This window comes from Gigantopelta aegis, chromosome 1 (assembly GCF_016097555.1).
Source record: "Gigantopelta aegis isolate Gae_Host chromosome 1, Gae_host_genome, whole genome shotgun sequence".
NCBI lineage: Eukaryota > Metazoa > Mollusca > Gastropoda > Neomphalida > Peltospiridae > Gigantopelta > Gigantopelta aegis.
The window spans coordinates 42,620,547-42,637,704 of record NC_054699.1 but is presented as its reverse complement, the minus strand read 5'-3'; the positions used below and the strand labels follow the sequence as shown (position 1 = coordinate 42,637,704).

The following is a 17,158-nucleotide window of genomic DNA, read 5'->3' as shown; positions in this document are numbered from 1 at the left end:
TTTTATAAAATCATACATACATACATACATACATACATACACAGTGTCCCCTCCCCATGCAATATGGGTTGCCCCCTTCTATAAAATCCTGGCTACGCCAATGAGTTTTGGGTGGAGATCTTCCAACACGGTGTTAGGATGTAATGTCCTGGAGAGTGGCAGTCCTCTTGGAAATAAAAACCACCTGACAGTGATTCCTGGAAACAATCACAACCTTGCTAATATCCTTTAGACTCTGCCTTCTGCAGAGAAAGGATTTTAGTCACGATAACGGTTTTAATTTGTCAATCTGATTTGCTAAACAAAATAACGATGCTATTTAAGAGTTGCACAATGGCTCCTTCCGGCCAAAACTATGTATTAACGTTTGCTTTGAAATGTATACATTATACCTTCAGCTATATACCTAGGGGCGGGATTTAGCTCAGTCGATTGAGTGCTCGCTTGAGGTACTTGCGTCGCAGGATCAAACCACCTCGGTGGATCCATTCAGTTGATTTGGGGTTTTTTTCTCGTTCCAACCAGTGCACCATAATTGGACATTAAAAAAAATGTAGCGGGTTTCCTCTGATGACTAAGAGTCAGAATGACCCAATGTTTGACATCCAATAGTCGATGATTAATTAATCAATGAGCTCCAGTGGTGTCGTTAAACAAAACTACCTAGACAAATTAGAGCAAAAGAATTTGTTTTAAATGTAGAAAAGCACACACACACACACACAATAAAAAAGATTATCGTAGAATCTTTGCTGGAACGGAATTGGGCACGTCCACCTTAGGCGAACATTTCGCAACCTCATGCCCGACGGATGCTGCAACAATTTTCTTGTCTTTGTGCAACGCATCTCTCTATGATGGCCTTATCTAGATACAAGTTAAAGTTAAATTTTGTTTTGTTTAACGACACCACTAGAGCACATTGTTTTGGTTTATCATCGGCTATTGGATGTCAAATATTTGGTAATTCTGACACGTAGACATCAGAGGAAGCACGCTACATTTTTTTTCAGTTAGCAGCATTGGATTTTAAATTTTTATATGTACTTTCCAATAAGGCAAGAAAGCACAGACCACGGCCTTTCATATGCCAATCGTGGTGCACTGGCTGGAACGAAGACAGTCGCCATCTAGTCATACTGAATGCAACTGTGTTAAAATGGCATTGGCCATCTTTAATGTTAATGTTGCTCTAGAAACGGGTGAAACTATCAAAAAGCACCCCAAATTAGGATACAAGACTTTGAGACTGGTTTAGCTGAATTACTAATTAAAGATAGTTTGTTCTGTTTAACGACACCACTAGAGCACATTGACTACTTAATCATCGGCTATCGGATTTCAGACATTTTGTTATTCTGACAAAGTCTTAGAAACAAAATCAGCTACATTTCTTTTTCCATTAGTAGCAAGGGATCTTTTATATGCACCATCCCTCAGACAGGATAGCACATACCACGGCCTTTGATATACCAGTCGTGGTGCACATGCTGGAACCACCGGGATCAATCCTAGACTGACCACGCATCAGGCGAGCGCTTTACCACCAGCCTAACCTACATCCGGCTCCAAGAATTAATAAATGCATATGATGGAAACTGACCACTGTGCACTCTTGATACAGCCCCTTTAACGCCCGTAGTGCACGTGGTCAAACGCTCGTGCACTTCGTGAGTTTCGATAAGCTTCGTCTCTTCTCCTCCGACAGAATAGCTTTCCGCAGATCATCGTTCCTGGAGATGGGTAGACTGTGTCTCGTAAACGCGTCTCCTTTCAAATCTCGGCTCGCTCTCGCGCTCGGCTTTGCGTCATTTCCGAGTCGACGTCCATCACACTTCCTGTCGATGTCCTAGACTGGTAAATGTTAACGTCCATCGATCTCGTGATGTTAACGTCCATCGATCTCGTCCGTTTACTGTCCATGTCCGTCTTTTTCCATTCCTTTTTGTCTGCATCCGTCTGTGTCGTCTGTCTTTCGTTGAGTTTTTGTCGTGTTGTCGTCTGTCCCGCGAAAGGTTCAGTTCTTGCTGTCGGATTCTGTTTGGCTGGATTTTCGCATCTTGTCGTCTGTTGTATATCGGACTGGTTTTTTGACGTCTGCTTTACGTCTGGCTCAAATCTAGCGGATTGTTTTAAAAGAAACTTGGATTTAGTCGTCTGTTTTAGGTCGTGTTTATTTCCGTCCAACCGTTTAACGTCCACGATTTTCATTTTTGAAAGTTCAGGTTCGATTTTTGATGTCGGTTTTATAATTTCTTCGGCCTTTATTTTTGGCTGCGCCACTTCATTCAGTGTTTGGGTTTTGTCTTTGTTTTTCTCACCAACATCGGCTAATTCAGGTTCTGCCTTTGGAGCACATTCACATCTGGGTACTGATGACCTGTCCGTTGATGTTGTTACAGTGACTGAGTTATCAGTTGGTTTCTCGTTAGTTTCACGTACGTTACCGCTATCCGGCAGACGTATCTGTGGTATTTGCGCGCCAGTATTTTGCGTCTCGTTTAAAGGTGACGTCATTGTACTATGACCTTGGTCCGTTGTGTTGTAGTTTTGCACACTCCTTGGTGACGTCTCCAGGGAACTCGGCGCTGTTGTTATGATCTGTGGTATTTCAGGATCCTTCAGTATTTTTGTCTCTGGTTGATGTTTGAGTCCACCCTGAAAAATCAAATCAAACGATTCAATAAACACCATTAAATATTTTATCAGATTATATAAAACTTTTTATTATATACATAGCAATGAAATATATAGATCTACGGAAACCATAAAAGACATATCCGGTGAAAAGTCATATTGTCACTGTATTTTAGCTGCAGCGAAAATATAGAAATCGTATTTACTTTTTTGTAAAAGTGCATGATTAAATTATCTCCCTTTGTCTCGTTTCTTCGTATTTAAGTTTAATGATTACCAATGCATCTGATCGTATTTGAAAAATAAGAAACTGTAATTTAAACAACTGTACCTATTAAAAAGGGATACGAAGTGCAATTACGATAAAATATCTCAAACGAATTGAATACGAAGCTAAATAATGATGACACAATGTAGTGTCATTGAGTATTCGTGTCAGAATTTAACGGCGTTCGATTCGTTTTGTTTTTGTGGGAGTTTTTGGAGGATCGCTTCGTTAGGTATGTTTGCACAGCAGTATTATTATTGTCACGGGGATCCTATAATACCCATCACTGAATGAAACACGATTATCCAAATATCTCTCCTAACTGTATATCTTTTAGATCTCTCTGTATCGGGCAGTATATACCCGCGTGGCTCGTCTCTAGGTATGAACAGAGATAAGATCTTATATAAAGTATATATAATATAGCACGTTTAGTTCACTAGAAAACACAACAAAAAACACAATACACTTTGGAATCTGTATTAATCTACGCTGACAAATGTACTGCCGCAGTAGTTAATTAACAACAACAAATAGTAACAACCCAGAACTGATCACTTAATTAGTTAATCACTAGGTGTCTAGTTTATACAATATTCTAATCACTTCACCGTGACACAACACCCACACGTGTGATAATTGAGAAACGCTTCCAGGGGAACTTAATTAATAAAGGAATTACAACTCTATTCCTAACTGGTTAATTTTTACTTAACCCTTAACTACTCATTCAGTAACCTTGTAATACGGAATTAATACTGGTACCTATCACAATAAAGACAATAACTTACAGTTTACCTAGGTCCTCTAGGATGACTGGTTAAGCTTTATATATATTAGAACAGTGAGCCTACAGTCTACTGCGTCAGATTACCGGCAGCACCGTCTAAATAATATTGGTATAATACAGTATTAAAACATTTAAAGTCACAACAATCACATCAAGGTTATACAACAGAGCAGAAATAATATTTACCAAGTCCAAACGGACGCGTTCCCTGGAAGCCTTCCAATATGTTTCTCCCTCATATCTCTAAAACCCTAGCTATTTATTATAAAATCCCAGTATCGCCTGGGGGTACATCGCGGCACCGAATACCTACAAGTGATATTTCCACAGAGACCAAGACGACAATTTTCCTTAGATGGCCAGACTTGCTGACGCCTAGTCGCCAAAATCACGGCCGTAAAAACCGCACTCGCGGAGGTATTACATAACTACTGGCCACATGGCCTCCGCATCTGGGCTGGGTGTGTATTAGGCATAGCTCGACCACGGTCGCGCGGAGGTATTACGTAACACGGTGCCCAACTGGGCTTAAGTGCATGTTGGAACTGCACACGGCCCTCTAAAACAATTAATATCGCCACAGGCGAAAACAAAATTAAGAGCATGTTCCATCACAATTATATAAATGTTAACAAAGATAAATTTTATTCAAATTTCTTTTTAAAAGTCTATGGTGAAGTAAATTTTCTGGAAAAGTTCCATAGGAAGAAATATATCATGTTTTCGATAGGATAAGCGAAAGATATTGTCAAAAATTAGGAAAGATAAACCATTTCATGGTGTTTTTTCCGAATACGATTTTTATGTCAACTCGTGATATGTGAAAACCATATTTTCACTCATTGCTTCGCAATTCGTGAAAATATGGTTTTCACAAATCACTCGTCGACATGAAAATCGTATTCGAAAATAACCATGAAATAGCCTCTATAGAATCTTGACTCAAATCTCCAATGACGTAACACATACAATTTGTATGGCGTTGCCATGACGTTAGTCTCGGAGTCTGTTAAATGCTTGAGTCTAGTCTCTAAGGTAACAGACCGCAGTTATCTGTGAATCTTAGCTAAGATTTATTCATACCAGACCCTGGTATCCTAAATACCCACCTATTGTTTAAAAATAAAGAAAGACACAGGTATTTTTAGTTTCAAGGAAATTACAAAAAGGGTCATAATTACAATGAGGATTCATTTCAAATATTTTTAGTTAAATGTTCGTGTTATATTCATCATAATGTGCCTAAACTGCATGCTTTTTTGTGCATTGTTGACGATGTTCACACCCAAGCTAGAATTGGCGGATATCACACATATATTTATGGAAACTTTGCTCATCAAACCTTACAAAATCCCACATTTAAATAAAGGTTTAGATTATTAAGTTTTTCACAAAATCAGCTTGTTTGAAAATTACCCAAATTGATCGCGCCCTACTTTTGTCACAAGCCTCATTACAGCTATTTCCGTTTGTACTGCTAGTGGAAAAAAACCCTGTCATTTTAAAAAATAACTCCTTGGCTATCACTAAGGCCAAACAAAATAACTTCCTGGGGCCTAATTCACTAAACTCTCTCAACTCAACGTTCTCGCAGTGCAATGCTAAAAGACTTAAAAAGAGGATGCTGTGCTGTCTAGCAGAGCCTAAGAGACCTTTGTGAATTAGGCCCCTGGTCTCTAGTCAGCGCGCTCGTTGATTCCGACCCTCGCGCGTAAACATTTTGTTTTGATTTACCGCGGTATGTCATCGATTTTCACTGAGCTTATTTTGCTATGTCTGTCTGTCTTTCTGTCTGTCTCTTTCTGTCTCTCTCTGTCTGTCTGTCTGTCTCTCTCTCTCTCTCTCTCTCTCTCTCTCTCTCTCTCTCTCTCTCTCTCTCTCTCTCTCTCTCTCTCTCTCTCTCTCTCTCTCTCTCTCTCTCTCCACATTTTCATATCACCGTAATTAATATATATCGAATGCGTCGTTAAATAAAAACGTTCCTGGTCAGGTCAGGTCAGAGGTCATAGGATTTTACGTACACATTCAGAGCAAGATGTTGTAGCGCACGTTCCTTCCTTCCTTCTCTTTATATAATGTTTGCAAAAGAGTTACGTCAAAAAGTCTATAAAGAGTGAGTATTTGGAACCCGATACAGTTAATCGTGTCATAATATACTCTTCAAAAAGAGAAACGCAAAAGGGTACAAATGGGTTATAACTCCGATTTTATGTTTCCTACCGGTTCATGCTTTGTGAATGTAAGGTCATTGCATGTCCCAAACACATTCCCACGGTTACATTCGATAAAACGCAGCTACTGTACAATAAAGTTCCAAAATGTGAATATTCGCAAAAACGCAGCCACGTGCAAACCATGTCACCACTGCACGTGCGTTGTACGCTTGCCTGGCCTCTGTATCTGGCCGACAGTTGACAATCCAGGACATGCCACGTCTCAGTGAACCGCAGAGAAACAATGCCATCGGCCGACTAGACGCAGGCGAATCCAGAACGGCCGTTGCCAGGGCATTCCATGTGTCCCCAAGCACCATCTCCAGACTGTGGGACCGTTACCAGCAACATGGATCATCACGTGACCTCCCTAGATCCGGTCGACCACGGGTCACTACCCCCGGGCAGGACCGCTACATCCGGGTACGCCACCTTCGGGAACGATTGACTACTGCCACCTCCACAGCCGCAGCAATACCACGTTTGCGCAGGATATCCGACCAGACCGTACGGAACCGCCTACGTGAGGTAGGAATTCGTGCCAGACGTCCAGTTCGAGGTGTCATCTTAACACCACAACACCGTCGACTCCGACTGCAGTGGTGCCAGATTCATCGACAATGGCCTCAACTGCGATGGAGACAGGTGTGGTTCAGTGACGAGTCCCGATTTCTGCTCCGACGTCATGATGGAAGATGTCGCGTGTATAGGCGTCGTGGTGAACGTTATGCGGCAAACTGCGTGCAGGAAGTGGACAGATTCGGCGGGGGTAGTGTCATGGTGTGGGCAGCTATCTCACACACTGGCAGAACTGACCTGGTCCACGTGCAGGGCAACCTGAATGCACAGGGCTACATTGACCAGATCCTCCGGCCACACATCGTTCCAGTTATGGCCAACGCCAACGCAGTATTCCAACATGACAACGCCAGGCCTCACACAGCACGTCTCACAACGGCTTTCCTACAGAACAACAACATTAATGTCCTTCCTTGGCCATCGATATCACCGGATTTGAACCCAATTGAGCATCTATGGGACGAGTTGGACCGACAGCGACAACCACAGCCCCAGACCCTGCCCGAGCTGGCAGCAGCCTTGCAGGCCGAGTGGGCCAGCATCCCCCGGGACGTCATCCGTACTCTGGTTGCTTCAATGGGCAGGCGGTGCCAGGCAGTTGTCAACACACGCGGAGGCCACACCCGGTATTGACTCCAGATGACCTTGACCTTGGTGGTGTGTCCTATCACTTACTCACAATGGACTAGAGTGAATTGTGAACAATCCTGCAACATTTGGTAATTATCGGACTCGCCATTCAATAATTAAATCAATTCTCCAAATGTTACGACAATGTGGTTTTGCGTTTCTTCTTTTGAAGAGTATATAATAAAACACTCAACTTATTACCACGTGTAGCCTACTAAACAAAATCCAGAGTAATACAACGCATTAGAGGGATCTAGAATCAGTGCACCAAGACTTGTAGAGAAAAGGTGACCCTACCTTCCGCGAGCATTTCGGCTGTACTACGGGTAAGACCTACTATGTTCGCTCATGACGTGAATAAAGGAAAAGTAATTAACCTATGTCCCTGACATATAAACCACTTCAGTTACACCCCCACCCCTCGAGGCGATCACTTGAGTTGCACCCCAACCCCTCAAGGCGACCACTTCTTGAAGAGCACTTATCGATTTTTTACAGGTGCGTGTTTGAACTCTCGGTGGATACTAATTATTTGGAATATAATACATTTTGTTAAAGATAGTGACAGTCAAGCGAGTGTTAAATACTACTTAACGTCTATTAACGAGTTTCATACAGTGCCAGGCTTATATACCACGTGAAGTAATTATTCTTTTTAGAAACTTGATATGAGAGAGAGAGAGAGAGAGAGAGAGAGAGAGAGAGAGAGAGAGAGAGAGAGAGAGAGAGAGAGAGAGAGACGGCGAAGCGAGTGTTTAGTTTTTGTTTTTGTTTTGTTTTATTTCATTTGCCCCCGCCACCCTTGAAAAGCATGGAAAGCATGGATTGAAGAGACAATGTGGGTATATATATATATATATATATATATATATATATATATATATATATATATATATATATATATATATATATATATATATATATTCTTTTGTACTCCTCATTTGCATTAGGAAAGATGTAGCGGGTTTCCTCTGATGACTACGAGTCGGAATGTTGGACATCCAATAGCCGATGATTGATTAATCATTGTGCTCTAGTTGTGTCGTTAAACAAAACAAATTTCTTCCTCGTCTGCGTTGGTTCCTCCTTATTGGCCATGACGCACCATGACGTACTTGCCTTGGTGCCTTAAAAGCTTTCCATAACACTTTTTATGTAGCCAAGGTATCTTTTATTACTTCCACTTAGCCCTTAAAATGTTTTTAAAACATGCTCTGGGCTACTTAGTCAGAACAAAAGAAACTCTGTTTATACAATATCATTATTTGAGGTAACGTGACATTTGTGGAAAAAGAATATTGACGCGGTAGAATGAAAATCACTGACATAGCCATGATTTTATATTGCGGAGCCAACCCATATTGAAGGGTGGGGGAAACTTACACTATGTATGTGTGTATATTTGCGTGTATTTTATAATTTTATATTGCGGGGCCAACCCATATTGGGGGTGGGGGTGGGGAACACTATGTATGTGTGTATATATGTATGTATGTATTATTTTATATTGAGGGGCAAACTCATATTGGGGGTGGGGAACACTATGTATGTGTGTATATATGTATGTATGTATTATTTTATATTGAGGGGCAAACTCATATTGGGGGTGGGGGTGGGGAACACTATCTATGTATGTGTGTATATATGTATGTATGTATTATTTATATTGAGGGGCAAACTCATATTGGGGGGGGGGGTGGGGAACACTATCTATGTATGTGTGTATATATGTATGTATGTATTATTTTATATTGAGGGGCAAACTCATATTGGGGGTGGGGGTGGGGAACACTATCTATGTATGTGTGTATATATGTATGTATGTATTATTTTATATTGAGGGGCAAACTCATATTGGGGGTGGGGGTGGGGAACACTATCTATGTATGTGTGTATATATGTATGTATGTATTATTTTATATTGAGGGGCAAACTCATATTGGGGGGTGGGTGAAGAAAAAAGGTTTGATTGGATAGGGGGGGGGGGCATGGACACCGTGCCCACTCCACCCCTCCTGCCTACACAAATGGTGAAAATGAACGCGTGCGCTCACCAGAGACCAGCAAGATAAATTTTGTTTGACCTCATCCGTAGCTAGGATTTTTTAGTGTGTGTGGGGGGGGGGGGGGGGGGGGGGGGGGGGGGGGGCAACTGACTAGTTAATAGTCTAAAACTCCTTAAACGGTTAAGAAGAGAATTTTCTTTAAGTTTCTATAATTGTTTCCGGATTTTTTTTCTGGGGAGGAGCAACTGCCCCCTTGCTAGTTACGGCCCTGATCAACATGTACATATTTTACTATATAGATAACTAATTACCATACGTTGACTTAACGGCCATTATGAATACGGAACCTGGGGCACAAAACACAATTATTTACAAGGACCGTACACACATATTTGGCAGACGAGAAAACGCAGACGGTGGAATCGACAGACTGAGCTCCTGATAACCGGAGCGAGCCGCAAACGGCTGTCATTAGGCGGTCGATTGTCGTTGGCCGCTCACTGGAAGTAACCTCATGTCAGAAGCGACCGGCGTTAGATCCACAATTACATTTATGATGCCTCTTGCGTTCCTAATTTCCGACGACGTCGGCACAAAGATGGCAAATTACTCGAGTCTTGTTACGAAAGAAAAGGAAAAGAAAGTGCCGTCGAATGAGGTCAATTTTAAAAGAAGAAGAAAAAAGTTAGCTCTTGGGAAAACAGCGTTTTGATTTTCGCAGATTGGGAATAGATCAAAAGTTCTCTAGCTCTATTATCAATTCATTTTTTTTTTTTTTAAATTCTTTATTACCGTAAGCATTTGCTTTATATTGTCATATATAAAAATAAAAATAAATTAAAAAAAATAAGGCTAGAGGTTCCAATGCACCAAATGAATTCCTACTGCCGTTAATGTTAACGTTTAGAAATAAAACTGATATAAATAATGCATCAGCGCGCTCGGACAGTAGATTAATAAAACGTGTGGCACCTCACATTTAATCTACCTGCGAGAAAATGGAGAGGGGGCACATACCGTTTAATAGATGAATTAATGTTTTTATTATCAATCATTATTTTTGCTGAAAATGGCAGATCCATTTTTGGACGTACCCTGCACTAATTTCAGCCTCTGGTGTATACTGCATAACAGCCGTATAACAAATAAAAGTATATTTATTTATTGCAAGTGGAAAGTAGTATTTGTACAAATAATCAATATCAAATATTACTACCAATCAGAGACACATCTGTTGTTACTCCGTAAATATTTCACCTCGTACTTTGACCCGTAACTTTCTTCTTTGTTACCATGCAACTTCTCTCTCTCTCTCTCTCACTAACCACTAACAGCTAACAAACTAACCCTCTCTCCAGGACAGGTAGCCCAGATAGCTGATGTGTATGCCCAGGACAGCGTGCTTAGACCTTAATTGGATATATAAGGAACACAATAAGTATAAATGAAATGAACATATAAGCGTACCAGAAAGGGTGATCAGGGTGGGTGGGTGGGTGGGAGGGGGGAAGGGAGGGTGCATTGGGCTATTTCTCGTTCCAGTCAGTGCACCACGACGGGTATATCAAAGGCCATGGTATGTACTATCCTGTCTGTGGGATGATACATATAAAAGATCCCTTGCTACTAATGAAAAACTGTAGCGGTTTTCCTCTCTATGATTGCCAAAAATGACCAAATGTTTGACATCCAATAGCCGATGATTAATACATCAATGTGTTATAATGGTGTCGTTAAACAAAACAAACTTCTTGTCTCTGCATCTGTCTGCCTAGTTCTCTCTCTCTCTCTCTCTCTCTCTCTCTCTCTCTCTCTCTCTCTCTCTCTCTCTCTCTCTCTCTCTCTCTCTCTCTCTCTCTCTCTCTCTCTCTCTCTCTCTCTCTCTCTCTCTCTCTCTCTCTCTCTCTCCTCCTCTCCTCTCCTCTCCCCTCTCACTCTCTCTTCATCTCTCTCCCCCTCCCTCCTCCCCCTCTCTCTCTCCCTCCTCATCTCTCTCTCTCTCTCTCTCTCTCTCTCTCTCTCTCTCTCTCTCTCTCTCTCTCTCTCTCTCTCTCTCTCTCTCTCTCTCTCTCTCTCTTTCTCTCTCTCACACATATCAAGTTTCTAAAAAGAGTAATTACTTCATGTGGGATATAAGCCGGGCACTACATGTATCTCGTTAATAGACGTTAAGTAGAATTTAACAGTCCCTTGACAGTCACTATCTTTAACAAAATGTATTATATTCCAAATAATGAGCATCCAACTGGAGTCAAGACACGCACCTATACAAAATCGATAAGGGCTCTTCCAGAAGTTATCGCTTTGAGGGGTGGGGGTGGGGCTGGGGCATAAGGGTCTGTAGTTAATAGTTCCTGTCTAGTCGGTCTGTTGTAATTCGTTATCTATGCATTCTTGATTTAACTGAAGTGGTTTAAATGTCAGGAACATGGCTTAATTACTTTTCCCTCATTCACGTCAAGAACGAACAGAGTAGGTCTTAGTATAGCCGAAATATGATGATCAACCAGGAGATGTATACGGGGGGGGGGGGGGGGGGGGGGGGTCGGCAGTCAACCCCTGATTCATAAGATGAGAGACTAGGTTTGTTTCCATCCATACCCAAAATATGTAGATAACTATCTGCCGTCATTCATGAGATGAGGGACTAAGGTGGTTTCTACCTTACCCAAAATATGTGGAACACTATATTATGCCCTGATAGGGGCTAGGGTAGTTTCCTCCCATACCCAAAATATATAGATAGCTATATGTTCTGATTTATGAGATGAGGGACTAGGGTGAGTCTACCTTATCTGAATAATGAAGATGAACACCTGCCCTGGTTTCTATGATGAGGTTCTACTAAACTCGAAATGTGCTTGCACTAATTCCTGAGAAAAGGAAGTCAGGGTAGATCCTACCATACCTGAATAATAAGGACAAATCTAGGGCCCCGTTCCAAGAAAGAATCATACCTCAGTTTAATTGTGGTGACTTCAAGTAAGTTTTACCGCTGGCACCGCAAATTTTACAGTCGTTACACAAAGCAAACTTACAGTAGTCGTAATTAACCCTTTAATAATTAAAATCTCCTTTGCAAAGAAGTGCAAATTAGTTAAATAATAAATTGGTTACCGACTTTTCGGAACATCTTCGATGTATTCATTGGTATTGGACATCTATGAAGGTAAGTTTATTAGTTTATTTGCTAAAAGATAATTGCCGAATGCATAAGACATGAGAGTTATCTTCCGTATTTTCGTGTGAAGGTCGTATGGCCAACACAGTTTCATAAAAGGTATTTGGTATATATTAGAACCATTTTAACACAAAACGTCAATATCCTTCTAAAAAATATCAAATCATCATCTAATTGCCATTTGACATCTACGTTAGTGGCTGCCTCGTATCAGTTGTAAATTTTCACAGTAATATACGAAAATAGTAAGCTACTCCGCGTCGTGGAACGGGTTGCCGATCGTAGAAAACATCAAAGCCGCGATGTTAGATATTACGACGATAGTAGTGATATAATCGCTTTGTGGAATCGGACCCTGGTGTCTACTATGCCTGAATAATGCCTGTCCTGATGTCTACTATGCCTGAATAATGCCTGTCCTGATGTCTACTATGCCTGTCCTGATGTCTACTATGTATGAATAATGCCTGCCCTGATGTCTACTATGCCTGAATAATGCCTGCCCTGATGTCTACTATGCCTGAATAATGCCTGCCCTGATGTCTACTGTACCTGAATAATGCCTGTCTTGGTGTCTACTATGCCTGAATAATGCCTGCCCTGATGTCTACCATACCTTAACAATGTCTGCCCTGATGTATACCATATCTGAATAATGCCTGCCCTGATGTCTACCGTACCTGAATAATGCCTGCCCTGATGTCTACCATACCTTAACAATGTCTGCCTTGGTGTCTACCATACCTTAACAATGTCTGCCCTGATGTATACCACATCTGAATAATGCCTGCCCTGATGTATACCATATCTGAATAATGCCTGCCCTGATGTATACCATACCTGAATAATGCCTGCCCTGATGTCTACCATACCTGAATAATGCTTGCCCTGATATCTGCTATACCTGAATAATGCCTGCCCTGATGTCTACCATACCTGAATAATGCCTGATCTGATGTCTACCATACCTTAACAATGTCTGCCCTGGTGTCTACCATACCTTAACAATGTCTGCCCTGATGTCTACCATATCTGAATAATGCCTGCCCTGATGTCTACCATACCTGAATAATGCTTGCCCTGATATCTGCTATACCTGAATAATGCCTGCCCTGATGTCTACCATACCTGAATAATGCCTGCCCTGATGTATACCATACCTGAATAATGCCTGCTCTGATGTCTACCATACCTTAACAATGTCTGCCCTGGTGTCTACCATACCTTAACAATGTCTGCCCTGATGTCTACCATATCTGAATAATGCCTGCCCTGATGTCTACCATACCTGAATAATGCTTGCCCTGATATCTGCTATACCTGAATAATGCCTGCCCTGATGTCTACCATACCTGAATAATGCCTGCCCTGATGTCTACCATACTTGACAAATGCTTGCCCTGATGTCTACCATACCTGAATAATGTCTGCCCTGATGTCTACCATACCTGAATAATGTCTGCCCTGATGTCTACCATACTTGACTAATGTTTGCCCTGATGTCTACCATACCTGAATAATGCCTGTCCTGATGTCTACCATACCTCAATAATGCCTGCCCTGATGTCTACCATATCTGAATAATGTCTGCCCTGATGTCTACCATACTTGACTAATGCTTGCCCTGATGCCTACCATACCTGAATAATGTCTGCCCTGATGTCTACTATACCTGAATAATGCCTGCCCTGGTGTCTACTATACCTGAATAATGCCTGCCCTGATGTCTACTATGCCTGAATATTGCCTGCCCTGATGTCTACTATACCTGAATAATGCCTGCCCTGATGTCTACTATACCTTAACAATGTCTGCCGTGATGTCTACAATACCTGAATAATGCCTGCCCTGATGTATACCATACCTGAATAATGCATGCCCCGATGTCTACCATACCTGAATATTGTCTACACTGATGGCTACCATACCTGAATAATGCCTGCCCTGATGTCTACCATACCTGAATAATGCTTGCCCTGATATCTACCATACCTAAATAATCCCTGCTCTGATGTCTACCATACTTGAATAATGTCTGCCCTGATGTCTACCATACCTGAATAATGCATGCCCTGATGTATAACATACTTTACTAATGCCTGCCCTGATGTCTACTATACCTGAATAATGCATGGCCTGATGTCTACCATACCTGAATAATGCTTGCCCTGGTGTCTACCATACCTGAATAATGTCTGCCCTGATGTCTACCATACATGAATAATGCCTGCCCTGATGTCTACTATACCTGAACCATGCCTGCCCTGGTGTGTACCACACCTGAATAATGCCTGCCCTGATGTCTACCGTACCTGAATAATGCCTGCCCTGATGTCTACCATACCTGAATAATGCCTTCCCTGATGACTACCATACCTGAATAATACTTGCCCTGATGTCTACCATACCTGAACCATGCCTACCCTGGTGTGTACCATACCTGAATAATGCCTGCCCTGATGTATACCATACCTTAACCATGCCTGACCTGATGTCTACCATACCTGAACCATGCCTGCCCTGATGTGTACCATACCTGAATAATGCCTGCCCTGATGTCTACCATACCTGAATAATGCCTGCCCTGATGTGTACCATACCTGAATAATGCCTGCCCTGATGTCTACCATACCTGAATAATGCCTGCTCTGATGTCTACCATACCTGAATAATGCCTGCCCTGATGTCTACCATACCTGAATAATGCCTGCTCTGATGTCTACCATACCTGAATAATGCCTGCCCTGATGTCTACCATACCTGAATAATGCCTGCTCTGATGTCTACCATACCTGAATAAATGCCTGCCCTGATGTCTACCATACCTGAATAATGCCTGCCCTGATGTCTACCATACCTGAATAATGCCTGCTCTGATGTCTACCATACCTGAATAATGCCTGCCCTGATGTCTACCATACCTGAATAATGCCTGCTCTGATGTCTACCATACCTGAATAATGCCTGCCCTGATGTCTACCATACCTGAATAATGCCTGCTCTGATGTCTACCATACCTGAATAATGCTTGCCCTGATGTCTACCATACCTGAATAATACTTGCCCTGATGCCTACCATACCTGAATAATGAGGACAAATACCTGCCCTGATTCTTGTGACGCAGAATCTGTGCTGCTCTCCATGACGTCCGATAGTTTGTCCCTGGCTGGGCCGCTGATGAAATCTTCCACACTTTTCGGCATCGCCACGGTAAAGCTGTCCGCCTCGTCCAACTGCTCGGAGTCGAGGTAGATCTTCTGCCCCAGCAGCCTGACTCCCTCGATAATGCCAGTCGTGACGAACTTCACGGCGTAGCTGGCCTCCCTCTGGCTGGGTTTGGACACGTCCTCCACCTCGACGGGGAGTCCCGCGAACACGGACTTGAGGTCGCTGATGGACTCGATGCACAGCAGCTCCTGGTTCCGCTTCCTCCTCACGAATATAGGAGCCGAGCCCGACGGCATCTTCATCAACGTCTCCACTCTAAACGTTCCGGAGAACTGTCGCTCCGCCAGCGAGACCTTAGCGATGTACTTCCTCTGTTTAACAACGCGAATTTCGCTGTTCGCTTCAATCGTCACGCTTTCGTCGAAAGTCTCTCCTGTTGTTTTCGTCACCTGGTACTTGAGGTTGACCTCGCCGCCGGCCGAGGAGTCCGCCAGGTGTTTCGGCAGACCCAGTTTGAAGTGAGCTTTGCCTCCTATGGTGAAGCCCTTCTGGAAGGTGACGTTTACGGACGCGTTCCTCGTCTTCTGGAAGCGGAACTGGAACGTCTGTTCGGTCTCCGTGTTGTTCCTGAATTCCGTGCACACAACCGACATCTCCGGAATTGGTTTCGCCTCCTTCCCGCGAGATCTGGCGGGGTGTTTGGGAGACGGTTTGGTGTCCTCTACGACATCCTCCTCAATGTCCTCGAAGTGGAAGTAGTTGTGCGGCACCTCTATGTCGTAGTCGGACCTGCGCATGAACATCCGAGCCAGAGGGTGTCTGTCACCTTTGACCTTTCCCCATACGTAATCCTGAATCACTTTCTCCACGTCTATGATTGGAGGCATCTCAGAAGGAGGCTTGCACCATAAACACGACATGGTGAATTTCATCAGCAGAAAGTTCCTTGGTTGCTTACAGACTTGTTGGTTGGTTGCCTGTTATTTTTTCAGCTTGATCTGTTGTCGGAAGTAATTTTGTATATTTGAAAACTAATATATTTGTATTTTGTTTTTCTTTGTTTGTTATTTTTTGCTGTTTTGTGTTGGGGTTTTTTAATTTGTTCTTGTTGTGTTGTTGTTATTGTTTTTTGGGTGTTGGGTTTGTCTTGGGCTTTGGTTTCTTATGGAGGGTGGGTGGGTGTTTTTATGTTGTTGTTGTTGTTGTTGTTTTTGTTGTTGGTTTTTTTTTTGGTTTTTTTTGGGAGGGGGGGTTGCCTTGGGGTTGTGTTTTTGTTGTTGTTGTTTTTTGTTTGTTTTGTTTGGTTTGTTTGTTTGGTTGGTTGATTTGTTCGGGTTTTTTGAGTTGGTTGTTTGTTTGTGTTTATTTTTGTGTTTGTTTTTGTTTGTTGTTATTTTTTTTTATTTTTTTTTCACACACTGTATCAAAGAGTTCCTGCGATATTGTTCCAGTAACAACCAACAACATTGTCTCAAAGAGTTCCTGCGATATTGTTCCAGTAACAACCAACAAAACTGTCTCCAAGAGTTCCTGCGAGAGTCTGTATCTGGAATCACGTGTGTTAATCTTTCATTCGTCTAGTAATTGCTGAAAACAATGTCTGCTGGTGTCCTGCAAATATAAATTAAAAAGAAAAATGATTTACAAGCGTATTCACCAAATATAGCGTTTGTTTGATTTAAGCG

At 42.2% G+C, this 17,158-nt stretch overlaps 1 protein-coding gene across 1 annotated transcript; it reads right to left on the bottom strand.

Moving 5' to 3' along the window:
- Window positions 1–619: 619 nt before the first annotated feature.
- LOC121368207 lies at window positions 620–16,608 on the bottom strand. The gene is made up of 2 exons (XM_041492844.1): window positions 15,407–16,608; window positions 620–2,658 (listed from the first exon to the last, which is right to left on the bottom strand). The coding sequence occupies exons 1-2, from the start codon at window positions 16,403–16,405 to the stop codon at window positions 1,774–1,776; spliced, it is 1,884 nt and encodes a 627-aa protein (XP_041348778.1). The 5' UTR covers window positions 16,406–16,608; the 3' UTR covers window positions 620–1,773.
- Window positions 16,609–17,158: the final 550 nt, after the last annotated feature.

Bases quoted from the DNA above. Each gene is read 5' to 3' on its own strand.
- LOC121368207 (XM_041492844.1), bottom strand. From the start codon at position 16,405: ATGAAATTCACCATGTCGTGTTTATGGTGCAAGCCTCCTTCTGAGATG. The intron at 2,659-15,406 runs GTATTTGTCCTC...TTGATTTTTCAG, and splicing joins CGTCACAAGAATCAGGGCAG to GGTGGACTCAAACATCAACC.